Genomic DNA, 14,940 nt, shown 5'->3' with positions numbered 1-14,940 from the left:
ACGGCAGCAGGTCAATTCTTCGAACACAGTTTTTTTTCAGACCCAAAAGAAATCCTAAAATTGTTGTCACCAATGAGTAGGGTAATGTGAGAGAGTTCAAGTAACTAACCACCATAGTGAATGAATGAATGAATGAATACTTTATTTAACAGATTGCAGAATGGGTACAATACAGTACGGCTTGTTAAGGGGATGCAGACCAGAGAAAGACGTTTGTCTTGTTTACATCGGGGGCCCCCATTTTCAATTCATAATGACATTTATGATAGACACAACATACATGACATCATGACATTTATGGCATAGGGACAATTATGACATACAGGTATATAGTACTGTTACATTTGTGACATATATGCAAATATACAGTACTGTTACCCAGAGATCCAAACAGAAAATATATACATATGATGGTGAGGAGACTGTACATTAGGAGGGGGTGGGTGGGAGGGGGGGTTTGGACATTTACGGTGGCCAGTTTCGAATTGCAGCCTCCGTGTTTAGTCCCTTGTTTGTGCCGAATCTGGGTTGCACATGATTTGTGGAACTCCCTCTGGTGTTGTGGTTGTGGTATTCACTGACCTTTGGGAAGTATTTCGACATGTACATGGGTACCTTAGTCGTATAGTGTATCTTGTAGACCAGGCCCATTGCAAGTTGCTGTACTCTGTCATCTACTCTAAGCCATCCTAGGTTGTCAAAGTGGGCAGCGGTGAGCTGGGTTTTAGGATTAAGGTCAAGCAGTAGTCTGACCAGTTTGTTTTGTGATGTTTGTAATCTTGTTTTTAGCGCCTTTGAGGTGCTTTGGTACCATGAGGTGCAAGCATAGTCGTAGTACCCTTGCATGCGTGCTCCTGTTAGAGTCTTCAGGGTATTCTTGTTTACCAGAGAAGAGATCCGGTACAAGAATCTAGTTTGTTGGTTGACTTTTTTGATTACATTGGATGCCATTTTGTCACAGGAAAGATTTGCCTCTAGGATGGAACCCAGGTATGTAATTTCATCTTTCCTTGTGACAATATTGTCACCCACTGTAACAGAGAAGCCGTTGATCTTGCTGAGTTTGTTATTTGGTCCAAAGACAATGGACTCTGTTTTACCCAGGTGTAATGATAGTTTGTTATCAGCGAGCCAGGTGCCCCGATAGTGAGTAATGGCCTCTGAAAATGTAAAGGGTTAGTTAGGATCTTCTTTACATTAAGCGTTGTGAAATACTTGCCAGTAGTGTAATCGATGCGTAACCATTAGCTTACGTACAGAGCCTATGCTTCAGACCGAGATGATGTCTTGGAATTAGCCCCAGTGCATAGTAACTGCGTACGACTATAGCACAAAGACAGCTGTTTTCTGTTGTGGATGTTGTTTAAACGTTTGTCGGCATGTAGTGGATTAAAACCTTTTGTTGCCTGTGGGAATTTTTCGGTTTGCTCAGAACCCGGCCAGATCTCAGACCACAGGACTCCATAAGTAAGCTAATGGTTAGGCACACTATAGCCAAGTATGTCATAACATTTAATGTAAATTAACTTCCTTTAAGCGTGGCTTTGGCTTCGTCAGGGAAAGGCCTGTCCCTCATTGGCCTCTGTGGTTGGTTGTTAATCACACATGAGAGGCTAAGTAGAGAAACGTGGCAGAACGTTTCAATAAGGTATGAAAACGGCTTATTTAGTTAATATTTTTTTAAATGTAAATTATATTATCAGACGTGCGCCACAACTGTGAACGTTTTGGTGTTAAAAATTACATATTTATGTGCATTTGACTGCGAATGCTGATCATCACCTGCAACTTGCAAGTTACCCACCGTAACTTTAATGTTTTTTCTTTCCAGCTGGTATGGTTTGAGCTGTTTAACAAAGCGTGTTAAAAGTGAAAAGAGAAACGTTGTTTCTAACGATGTGTGGTGTTATGTTATGTGTCACAGTACGACGATCTGCAGGGAATGATTAAGAGCCTCCAGCCCTTCATAGACCTCTGGACCACCGCCTCTGATTGGCTGCATTGGCAGGAGGACTGGCTAAACAGCCCGCTGGAAGACATTAACCCTGAGTCGCTGGAGCGTAGCATGAACGAGGCCAACAAGACCATGCGCGCGTGTGAGAAACAGTTCAAGGACACCCCTGGTTAGTGACAAATACATGATTACATTCAACACGTTTAGAGGATCTTTACCTGTGATTCATATGTTCATACTGTTAGGGGCGACTGGCTCAGGGGGTAGAGCGGTCGTCTGGTAATCGGAAGGTTCCCGCCGGTTCGATTCCCGCTCCTTGAGCAAGACACTTAACCCCTAATTGCTCCCGATGTGCAGGTTGTAGGGGTGTAACGGTACGTGTATTCGTCCCGCGAATTTACTTGTACGGCCATCACGGTGCGGTACGCGCCATACGACGAATACGCCTCAGCGCAAACACACCAGTCGCACATGCGAGAACAGCGCGCGGCACACCGTCACAGTCGGGATACCTGTAGACTGTGACGAGCGAGCAAGAGAGAGGGAGAGAGAGAGAGACAAAGAGGGAGAGAGAGAGAGACAAAGAGGGAGAGAGAGAGAGACAGAGAGGGAGAGAGAGAGACATGGAGCACCCCCCACACACACACACGGCACGCGTGGGGAAACACACACACGCAGTCGGGAGCGAGCGCAAACCGCGCCGCATCCCTCCCTCTCCGACTTCAGTTCAGAGCGGCGAAAGTGCACGAGACACACACGCGCGCCAACAAACACATCAACATTCTCTCCACAATCAAATAAAAAAAATAAACATACTTTTCCGGACAGATCATCTGAGCTCCACTGTGTTTGAATTAGAGCTGGGCCGTTAACGGCGTTAACGCGTGATAATATAATTGACGCAGTTAATATATATATATTTTTTTTACCTTTATTTACCCAGGGTAGGTTCGCTGAGCACAGATGCTCTTTTTCAGGAATGCCCTGCTTCACATTCACACAGTTCCATTCACACCTGGGAGCTGCCCAGTACAACCACAGTTGACACCATTGGCCACTGAGCAACTCCACTGGAGCAGTTGATTTGCATTGGTAGGGTTTGGCCCTGTCTGGCACCCAACGGGAAAAATATTATAGGCACTATAAGTAGACACCGCTACATAAAACAAGCTGGTCTGCCTGAGTGACTGGTGGAAGAAGGAGAAATAGAGATTGGACTGATTGAGTCAAGCCATGTCACATAGTTCAAGTTTGAAATGCTTCTTTCTGTTTTGTTCCTGAGAGTGTGCTAGATACTGTACTGTACTGGTAATATTATTTATTTGTGTTAACTTCTGAATAAAACAACTTATTAAACACAAGTACATCTTATTGAACATTATTTTGATATTTCATTACCAATTATCATAGCAAAACAGCTTTTTCAAACAGTCTGTAATGCATTTTGGAAACGGGAGATGGGCTTATGGTGTAATGGGCCACCTGGCCTGAGAAACATAAGGAGGAAAGAAAAAGTAAGGACTTACTTCTGGTCATTATTTGGGTAGAACACACATATTTTGAATGCCTTCGGCAGATTTCTTTTTTTAGCCATTTTAATCTAGATTAATCTAGATTAAATCCAGGATTGCAGATAGATTAATCTAGATTAAAAAAATGTATCTATGCCCACCTCTAGTTTAAATCCAAATAATCCTCTGCCATTGTTGTAAGTAACATGTCATCTGTTCTCTAGTCTTCAGTCTCGTCGTGAAGTTAATTCTCTCTGGAAGTGAAACTGAAACTTACATTTACATTTACATTTAGTCATTTAGCTGAGGCTTTTATCCAAAGCGACTTACATGTTCTGTACGACAAGCCATCAGGAAGGGCACAACTCTATCAGCTGAGCAACAATGTTCATCAAAGTGTTGAGTGCTACAGTGTAGGTTAGTTTATTAGGACAAGTGCATGACAGTACGGTTAGATTTTTTAATTTTTTTTTATTCAGATAATGGTTGAAGAAGTGCGTTTTTAGTCGACGGCGAAAGATTGGACGTGTTATATATATAATATAATATATATATATGTATATATTTTTTTAAGTATATAATTATTATTAAAAAAAAATCTGTTGTACTGTCACGTTTTAGATTCAAACGTGAAAGTTGTAAACGATACTTAAAAATATAAGAGATGAAACACTTTTGAAGGTATTTATTATAAAAAGTTTAACAAGCAATGTATAGCAAGGTACAATTTGTAATCTAAATTGTTACAACCGGCCGGTTGAGTATATTAAAGGAAGGATAAAAGTCAAGTCGTTGTGAGTCAGTCCAGCATGTCTCGTCCGTGCAGTCCAGTCCAAGCAGAGAAGAAGAAGAAGTGAAGTGAAGTCGTTTCTCTATCAGGGTGTTTTATTGGTCCCCTAGTCCAGTGTGTGTACGTGGTGTCTCTCCTGAGTGCACATTGTGTGTCTGTGTGTATTGGTCAGTCAGTATGTCCGCCGTGCATGAGTGCATGTAACGCACATTTACGTGTAAGTTTGTGCATGTGTGTCTCTATGATAACGATCTGTGATTAATGGAGACTGGACTATGTGACCACTGGATGTATTTTATTCGGCTTGTGGCATCTTGTTAATTTATGTGATCCGGCTTATCTAGTGCCGGTGAGTGTAAGGGTGTGTGTGTGTGTGTGTGTGTGTGTAGGTGTGTGTGTGTGACAGTGAGAGTGAGTGTAGGGGGAGGGCTGTGCTGTGTAGTGAAATGTATCAGTGTGTCTCCTGCAGTTTTATGGAGAATCACTACGTGGAATTTAGTAATTATTTGTCAGTACCGAACTCGTACCGAACCGTGACCCCAATACCGAGGTACGCACCGAACCGTGGCTTCTGTGTACCGTTACACCCCTAGCAGGTTGGCAACGTGAATGGCTTAAAATGTGAGGAACAAATTGTAAAATGCTTTGGATAAAAGCACTATATAAATGCACCATTTACCATTTTACCATTTACTGTACACGAGTACATTCAACACCTTTAGAGGATCTTTACCTGTGATTCATATGTTCCTACTGTGTTCATACCGTTTCCCTCTCATCCTTCATCATCTCCAGCCTGTCTGAAGGTGGCGGAAGATATCAAGCTGAAGATCGAGGACTTCCGCCCCAACATCCCCCTCATCCAGGGCCTGACCAACCCCGCGTTAAAGCTCCGCCACTGGGAGACGATTTCGGAACGCATCCAGGTTGACGTGAAGCCCAATGCTGACCTGACCTTCTCACGCTGCCTGGAGCTGGGCTTGCAGAACCATGTGGCCGAGGTGGCCGAGGTGGCTGAGGCAGCAGGGAAGGAGTACGCCATCGAACAGGTACCACACTGGTTCAAGAGGCCGGTGCTCCGTGGTGTGATGTAAACCAGGAAAACACACCTATATTCTGATTCCCAATGAAGAAAGTTCCATAAAGCTCGTTTTTCACCCACAGATCAAACTCTTATAGAATAGAATGCATGTGACTATATCCCACATTTATATGGTATAAAAATATATTTTATGCTTTTATCACCCAAATATTTATACACCTATATTTAAATGCATAGTTCAGACTATTTAACTGTACATATGCATCAAATGTAGCAATTCTCTGTAAATATAATTTATTGTCCGTGTATATTTTCTTATGTGTTAATAAGGGTTATTTTATCCAGGATATCCCATGTACTTGTTTTCTGACAGATAGTGTTGTCTGTTATTAGACAGGGTTTACACACCCATCCACCAGGACAAACCTTTGTATGTACCTGTACATGTATTTTGAATAGTTTACAATACATACATTTTAAACATTAATCTTTCAAACTCAACATTGTAATCTTTCACTCCCCCCCCCCCCCCCCCTCTCTCTCCACCCAGGCTCTGAGTAAGATGGAGATTGAATGGTCGACGGTGATGCTGGATGTTTTTCCCTACAAGGAGTCGGGCTGCTACATCCTGAAGAGTACAGACGAGGCCGTCCAGCTCCTGGATGATCACATAGTCATGACCCAGGGCATGTCCTTCTCTCCGTACAAGAAGGCTTTTGACAAGCACATCACTTCGTGGGAAAGCAAGCTCAGGCTGACTCAGGTAGATGCACACACACATACATTTCTCAGGGCAACTCGACAGAACTTGAATGGCTAGAAAAGTTCGTTCCTGGTTTAATATGGGTAATTTGCTTCGGTTCACGGTAAATGGTGCATTTTTATATAGCGCTTTTATCCAAAGCGCTTTACAATTTGTTCCTCACATTTTTACCCATTCACTGACACACATTCACACACCGACGTTGGAGGCAACCATGTAAGGTGCCAACCTGCACATCGGGAGCAATTTGGGGTTATGTGTCTTGCTCAAGGACACTTCGACACGCTGCCCGGGAGGGGCGGGAATCGAACCGGGAACCTTCTGATTATCAGACGACTGCTCTACCTGTTGAGCCACTGTCGCCCCTAAGATGGCTTCTATAGAACTTTGATATTGTTGTCATTGGAATGAACCGGTTTAAGTGTGTTGTGTGTATTAGTGTTACAACCAAGCATATATGACTTGCCCTAAGGCCTCAACCGTCACAGGAATATGGCTTGGGCCTAACAAAATTAATAGTTGGTTTCAGGTTGGTTGTCAGTTTGGCCATGGGTAGGTAGGGAATTTATTTTATTTTATTTTTTTATTTTATTCTTTCCCACGGCGATGGATAGGGAATTTCTTTATTTAATTAAAATGTTCACAACAACATGGATGCATGTACTCTGCCAGCATGTTTAATATCCATAATACTAAATGTTTGACTAAGATTTCTATGAAACTTTTTTTTTTTTTTAAACTCATAAAATATATTGGGTCGCACCTAAATCGGCAGGGTCGGTCGGCAACCTGAAACCAACTATTAATTTTGTTAGGCCTTGTTTCCCGGTAGGCCTTGGTTGTAAAATGGTGGACAACAAGAAGTCGGACACGTCTTTAGCAAAAACAACAACATTTATTTCCTATTTAAATAACAAAAATGGAGAGCTGGGTGCACAAAATAGAGCAAAAATGATGAGAGAACAGTGAGAGAGCAGCAGCAGTGACAATGCCCCCAGTCTGCTTTATAGCGCGTGGAGCCTCGTCACCACACCTGTGTTCAATTACACAAAAGCAAGTGTGTTAATTACAACAAAGAACACGTGTCAATTACAATCCACCAATTAGTGACACCACACTCACACCACAATGTGAATGAATCACCAAAAGACAGTAAGTAGACCATCCACCATGTGAACGTACACAACACCCCCACACCGAAATGTATGTTCTCCTTCTAACCGTTATAGCCCAAAAAAATACCACCAAGGGGATGAACATAAATAATAAGGGGATACTTACCAACCTTATCTATACCAAATATTATGCAACTACACATACTACCATATGTGTAGTGCCTGTACCGTGTCAAGTGCAAGTCTTATTACAGAGACACTCAACTGTACACCAAAAATATTGTGACCCATAAATTGCTATGGGCCACTACCACTAGAGCGACAATGGGCTAGCCCCTGTCGAACACGACCTTCAACCTTGTCGAATGCTGCCCACTCTGGAACATTCGACAATGTTGTTTAACAGAAACAACATTTCCCCGGCTCTCGGGCAAGTGAGCCCTCTCCAAAACGTGTACTGCTGGAATCGGATCGAGTGGAGCTGGTGCAAACACCCGATCTGGTCTCCCCACCACCTGTTCAACTACACCCCACTCATCCTCCACTGAGGCGTAAGGCCTAGAACTACATCTATGCACCAACAAATCATCCTGTATTAACCAACATTGTTTCAGGTCAACACCTCTCTCTACCGATACAGACCTAGCACCTTTCATACAGAAACTGCAGCTCAAAGTGCTTCACAACAGAAAAAAGACAGGCATAAAATGAGCACATAAAGTGCAGACATAAAATCACAGTTTTTAACATCCCAACAGGCCACCTTGTTTATGGTTTGATTCAGTTTTAAATAAACAATAATAAAAAGAGTAATATAAAATAGACAGTAAAATAGTGCAATAGTGCAGTGCAATAAAAATGAAGAATAGATAAAAAAATATGTATATTTTACAGTGCAGAGTAGGATGTACCGCCTCAGGCATGTCATCACCACCTCTGGAACACAGTAACACATTATTCACAGAAACACTTACGGCATCATTAACACATCCCACGCCGGAAACGGCTGACGACGTGTTTCAAGTTTATGCGAATTCTGCCAGATCACGGCGTACAACGTTATTCTGATCATATTTAATATTTTCGCCATGGTATTCATATTTCACTCACAGAGCCTTGGCTGATGCTGTGGGACTCAGCACAACTCTGCAACGCTTCAATCCTGCCACCTGGTGGATGATCGGCGAGTTGCCAAACCGGATATGCCCGTTGGAGCTCGGTGCGTCTCCCAAATCCGTCCGGCCACTCGTATATCGTCGCGGGACTCAAGACACACACCGTGGATATGGATCGTTGCCATAACTCAATAATCGACATGATTTGGGCGTGTATTAGTATTATACAAACCGGAAATGGATTGCCTCGATCCCCATCACATAACGGGCATTTTTTTACTCCAGTATCATCGCCCAACGCTAAGAGTAGGCTGCCGTGAGTTTCAGCGTTTTTGTTTATTATTATCGATGCAAACTGCTCTGATCTATATATCACCCATACTACATAAATCATTTAACGACGATCACGGAATTATAAACGACCCCCCCCCCCTCCGTTCACCCGCGCATGATAAATTTTCAACAATACTAAATGACATGGCCCCCCTAAGAACCACCAGAAAAAAGCGCGCTGAGCCGTGGATCCACTCCGAAATACTGGCCGCTATGAAAACCAGAGACAAAAAATGCTCGGAGTTTCGTAAAAGTCAGTCAAAGCTTACCAAAAGCACGAGCAGTGAACTCCAAGCCCACGTGACTGAACTCAAACTGGAAAGAAACAGACTAAGAAACGACGTAAACTCCATGACCAAAACTGCAAAAAAGAATTTCATCAATGACAAAACTGAGGAAAACAAAAACAAACCACCTGAACTTTGGAAATTACTCAATAATCAACTAGGCTGCAGTAAAAAACTTAAAACCAGATTCTCAAACATAAACATAAAGATGGACAACACGCTCATCACAGACAAGCTGGATGTAGCCAATTACTTAAAAAAAAAAAGATTTTACCAGTAAAAAAACACTGGTAAACAAACTACCCTCCCACTCAGGGCATTATGGGGTAGAACACAGTAGCTTACTACAAAGACGACTTCAAGCTGGAAATGGTAACAACAGATGAGGTACTCAAAAAAACTGAGCGCCCTCCAACTTAACAAGGCCACTGGCCATGACAACATCCCCTCCAAATTCCTCAGAGACTCAGCAGCCGCCATCACCCCAGTCATCACACACATAATAAACCTCTCCATAAAACAGGGACACGTCCCCAAGGACTTCAAAATTGTCAGGGTGACCCCTCTGCACAAAAAGGGCAGCAAATTAGACCCAGGCAACTACCGCCCTGTTTCTATTCTTACCTCCATCTCGAAAGTCATGGAAAAAATTGTCTACGAACAGGTCGAAAAGTACCTAGCGGAAAAAAATCGAATCTACGAATTCCAATCTGGCTTCAGAACATCCCACTCCACTGACACATGCCTTCTCTATTTGAACGACCACATCAAACAAGAGGTGGATGTGGGCAAATACATGGTCATGCTGGACCTACAAAAGGCCTTCGACACTGTCAATCACACCATTCTGATTGACAAGCTAAAAGCAATTGGTTTTGATAGTCTAAACCAGGGGTGGCCAACCAGTCAGAGACTAAGAGCCACAAAAATGACTGTGGTACCACAAAGAGCCACACCACCAGCGTTTCTCAACCTTTTTTTTCAGTCACGGCACCCTTCATGTGTTTATAGATCTCACCCTCTGGCCTCTGAAGTTGCTAATGTCTTTTTTATTTGGGCCTCACAGGGTTAAAAGTACCCTGTGAGACCCACAGTTGCAAAATTACAAAATCACTTTTAGCTATTTAAAAAAAGAATGTTTATTTAAAAAATGTTAAGCACATAATCAATTGGTCCTGTTGTTCAGCCTCACAATGCTATTTGATAGTAAATGTGTTTATATGTCCCACCATCTGGCCTCTGAAGTTGCTAATGTCTTTTTAATTTGGGCCTCACGGGGTTAACCTCTTAAGCCCGAGATATACAGTAAAAGTGCATATTTTCAGCATTATGTTTGTTTACCAATTATTTTAACTGTTATTAGTGAAATATAAGATTATAGAAATCTCAGGGTATTGAGTCGGAAACCGGCGCATATTGACAGGAGGAAGTGGCACATCCAAAAGTGAGTGTAGTCTTTTGAAGGAAGAGACTCAGGGCTTTCGAATTTCGAAAAACTACCCTACCCAGCTCACACCAGCCCCTGTCAATCATCTGACTTCTGGATTCACTTTTTTATTTCTCTTATTTTTTGGGATTATCTCCCACAAACCTGAACGTTATTGCCATAAAACAGAACGCAGTTAGTTTCTCTACCTTTCTGTCAACGTCTTGCAAAAAACGGTGTTGCAATACGATGAAAAATGGTGGAGAAATTTACATTATAAAAAAGATAGCAGAATTCAGTACTGTATCTACAAAACCTTCTGTTTAATCATCTTCCCTTTATTCATTTGCTTAGATTTTTCAGGTCTGGTCAATTTTAGCATGGTGTTATTCACAGTCAAAGATAATTTTTTTTTAAATAGAATTGATATTCTCCTTTGGTTCATTACAATTTCCTCAAGCCTAGTAACATACACACTATTTCTGACACTGATCCATATATGTCCCTAGATTCAGATACCAAGAACATGCAAATGGACCATTTAAAAAAAAATTGTAAATGTTTATTCTACGTCCTTATGGAATGAGTGACATAAAAAAAAAAAAAAAAAATAATAATAATAATTTTTTTTTTTTTTATGGATGGAAGAGCCGCACATTGACGGGCAAAGAGCCGCATGCGGCTCGCGAGCCGCGGGTTGGCCACCCCTGGTCTAAACGGTACCCTATCCCCCCCCCCCCCCTCCCAGTGAGCTGTGGTGTTCCATAAGGAAGCATACTAGGACCACTACTGTTCCTAATTTATGCAAATGACATGTCCGTCAGCTTGTGACTGCAACTTGTTCCTGTTTGCGGACGACTCAGCCCTGCTGGTCTCTGACAAGAACAGGTTACAGGTTGAAAAAACCCTCAGCTCGGAACTAGGCAAAATCTGCATATGGCTCGCTGATAACAAACTATCATTACACATGGGCAAAACAGAGTCCATTCTCTTCGGTTCAAATAACAAACTCAGCAAGACCGACGGCTTCTCAGTTACAGTGGGTGACAATATTGTCACAAGGAAAGATGAAATTACCTACCTGGGTTCCATCCTAGAGGCTAATCTTTCCTGTGACAAAATGGCATCCAATGTAATAAAAAAAGTCAACCAACGAACTCGATTCTTGTACCGGATCTCCTCTGGTAAACAAGAATACCCTGAAGACTCTGGCAGGAGCACTCATTCAAGGGTACTACGACTATGCTTGCACCTCATGGTACCAAAGCACCTCAAAGGCGCTAAAAACAAAATTACAAACATCTCAAAACAAACTGGTCAGACTACTGCTTGACCTTACTCCTAGAACCCACCTCACCCCTGCCCACTTTGACAACCTAGGATGGCTTAGAGTAGACGTCAGAGTACAGCAACTTGCAATGGGCCTGGTCTACAAGATACGCTACACGACCAAGGTACCCATGTACATGTCAAAATACTTCCCAAAGGTCAGTGAATACCACGATCACAACACCAGAGGGAGCTCCACAAATCATGTTAAACCCAGATTCGGCTCAAACAAGGGACTAAACACGTTTCGCAATTATGCCACATCAATGTGGAACGCCCTACCCAAAGCTGTAAAGGAATGTGAATCACTACCCACTTTCAAAACCACTCTCAAAGAACACCTACGGGAGACTGCAATTCGAAACTGACCCCTGTAAATGTCCTAACCCAACCCCCTCCAATGTACAGTAAATTACCAAGTATGGTTTTGTCAATATTCCAATGTACAGTTTTGCTTGTACAGTTGTACAGTGTTCCCCACCCACCCCTCCTACCTCCTAATTGAAAATGGAGGACCCTTATGTAAACAAGACGAAAGTATTTTTCTGGTCTGCATCCTCTTAGCAGTTGTTTGTATTGAGCCGTACTGTATTGTACCCATTCTGCAATCTGTTAATAAAGTTTCCAATCAATCAATCAATCAATACAAACGCATACAGATCATACACCCTGAATATCGCCAAACCCGGCACAGCAGACAATGCCACTTGATATTAGTATAGATCTCTGCTGAGTTGAACCACACAACAAAGATATCCCTTGTGGATTAATTTACTTTTAGACATTTATTCCAAAACGCTGGAACAAACTCTCCAGAAACACAAACAATGTGAGGCTAAACCTCTTGTGTTAACTCAAACACGCAAACAGAAAACACTGCGCTTCCTGGTCATGCGCAACATTCAAACAGGTGTTCATTATAATTTGATAAGACTATCAAATAGCTTCTAATTTTAAACTGCAGTCTACCAAAGACTGTTAGACCACCACATGTCTACCATAACAAAAAACGTACATCAGTTACTAACTAACTAACTAACGTACATTTACCTGGCCCCCTAACCTACCTATACTAAAAGCTATTCACTGTAGACCTGACTTTCTTCAACCACACCTGCTACCAGCCAAAGATCATGTCGACCATAGCACCCATCAAGCATAATGGTACTAATCATTTCAATGACTGCCCCAGGGTTAAGTGGTCCACAGGATGCTAACAAAAAAATTTATAAAATTACCTACCTGTGGTGTCGTCTAAACTAACTACTTTAAAGCATACAAGACAGTCAAATCAAATAATAAATTACAAAATAAGAGCATACTCACCTGTTTGAAGACCGGACTCGAGCCCCCATGTTACAACCAAGCATAATATGACTTGCCCTAAGGCCTCAACAGTCACAGGAATATGGCTTGTTTCCCGGTAGGCCTTGGTTGTAAAATGGTGGACAACAAGAAGTCTTTAGCAAAAATAACTTTATTTCCTATTTAAATAACAAAAATGGAGAGCTGGGTGCACCAGCCTCCTTGGTTCAGGATACAACTATATCAAATGACAGTGGACAAAAAGCAAAATAGAGCAAAGAGCAAAAATGATGAGAGAACAGTGAGAGAGCAGCAGCAGTGACGATGCTCCCAGTCTGCTTTATAGGGTGTGGAGCCTCGTCACCACACCTGTGTTCAATTACACAAAAGCAAGTGTGTCAATTACAACAAAGAACACATGTCAATTACAATCCACCAATTAGTGACACCACACTCACACCACAATGTGAATGTATCACCAAAAGACAGTAAGTAGACCCTCCACCATGTGAAAGTACACATAACAATTAGACAAGATTGAATGTTCATTACGACACATGACACCTTTGCCATGACATCAGTTTTCTGATCTCGTGCCAAACCGACACTTAATTGCCATGAGAACATTTGCAAACAATGTATGGCAGCCGCTGTAAAGTGTGCCAGGCATCTAATGACCATTCAAGAATAATGTAGATTCCGAATTGTGAGTAAATGGACGCTGTATGGGCAACACCTTCCATTGTATCATTGTTCAGAGCTCTACAGTTTTCCTACGGAGCACAATGGGCCTCATTCAACAATACTCTCTTATTATTTTTCTTATATTCTTGCTTGTCTGTCTGTTAAGAGAACAATAAGAAAAGCCACTGACACATTCATCAAGCTGTTCTTAACTTCGAGATCTGTGCGTACCCAGGAGATTTGCATGATGAATCCCACTCATTCTTAAACTCAAAAGCGTGTTCACGCTAAATTCATTTGCATACAGACACGCCCACCATCTCCTTATAAGGCGAATGAGGCGGGTGTAAAACAGCCGAGTTTCGCCATCTGATCCCTGTGATATATTCAACAGGAAGCGCTTTGCGATCTCAAAATGACACACACACACACGTTCCTGTGTTCCTGTGGGTCGCTCATCGCATTTGTGTATTAATCTGATGACAAATAAAGACTTATACTTAACTTATACGTATACGTACTGTATAGTGCGAAATAAATCGGTAAAAAGTAGGCTTTGTCAATACTGAACGACTGGCTGCGCGCTTGTCAAGAACCAATCGCGGCGCGCAGTATACTGATATATATATGCCGCTGATCCATATGCTCTCCTTTCAGAGAGAGATGTCATCTCTCTCTGAAATGTCCATGGAGAGATGTCATCTCTCTGAAATGTCCGTGGAGAGATGTCATCTCTCTCTGAAATGTCCGTGGCTAAAACTCTGAGTGCGCTTAGAACTTTAGGTGTGGAGCAGAGTTTTGATTGATTGATTGAACATTTTATTAACAGATTGCAGAATTGGTACAATACAGTACAGCTCAATACACACAATTGTTAAGAGGATGCAGACCAGAGAAAGACTTTCGTTTTGTTTACATCAGGGTCTCCCATTTTCAATTCATCATAACATAATGACATACATGACATACAGATAGACAGTACTGCTACATCTTCATCTATACAGAGAAGAGAAGAGAGGAGAGGAAAGGAGAGGTTGTAAATATGCGTTACATGCGTACGGCCTGGGCAGCCAGCATCTAACTGTTCTAACAGCAATATATAATCCATTTCAGAAGCAGAACGCACGCAATAAGTTATAATAATAATAATAATTATTGAAAAGTTCTGCATGGGTTTATAAAGTCGTATTTGGGGGCAATTGACCAATGGTTTGCTTTCAACCCATGAACTCCTTCCTCTCTCACCATTTTATATATTTTTATTTTATCTACTAAAACTGTATTGT

General features: G+C 41.9%; 1 protein-coding gene across 1 annotated transcript in view; it reads left to right on the top strand.

The window, feature by feature from the left end:
• The window catches only part of LOC311245936 (dynein axonemal heavy chain 1-like), a gene marked incomplete at both ends in the record, with an annotated part of 135,727 nt that overhangs the window by 20,599 nt on the left and 100,188 nt on the right, over positions 1 to 14,940 (top strand). Inside the window, 3 exons of the mRNA XM_084335960.1 lie at positions 1,925 to 2,123; positions 5,051 to 5,304; positions 5,848 to 6,060. Coding sequence (XP_084192086.1) covers positions 1,925 to 2,123; positions 5,051 to 5,304; positions 5,848 to 6,060 — 666 coding nt within the window. The remainder of the gene's footprint in view (positions 1 to 1,924; positions 2,124 to 5,050; positions 5,305 to 5,847; positions 6,061 to 14,940) is intronic.

Source organism: Notolepis coatsorum (assembly GCF_963971535.1).
Source record: "Notolepis coatsorum genome assembly, chromosome: 19".
In the NCBI taxonomy this organism is placed as follows: domain Eukaryota; kingdom Metazoa; phylum Chordata; class Actinopteri; order Aulopiformes; family Paralepididae; genus Notolepis; species Notolepis coatsorum.
This window is presented reverse-complemented; position numbering and strand designations above follow the sequence as displayed.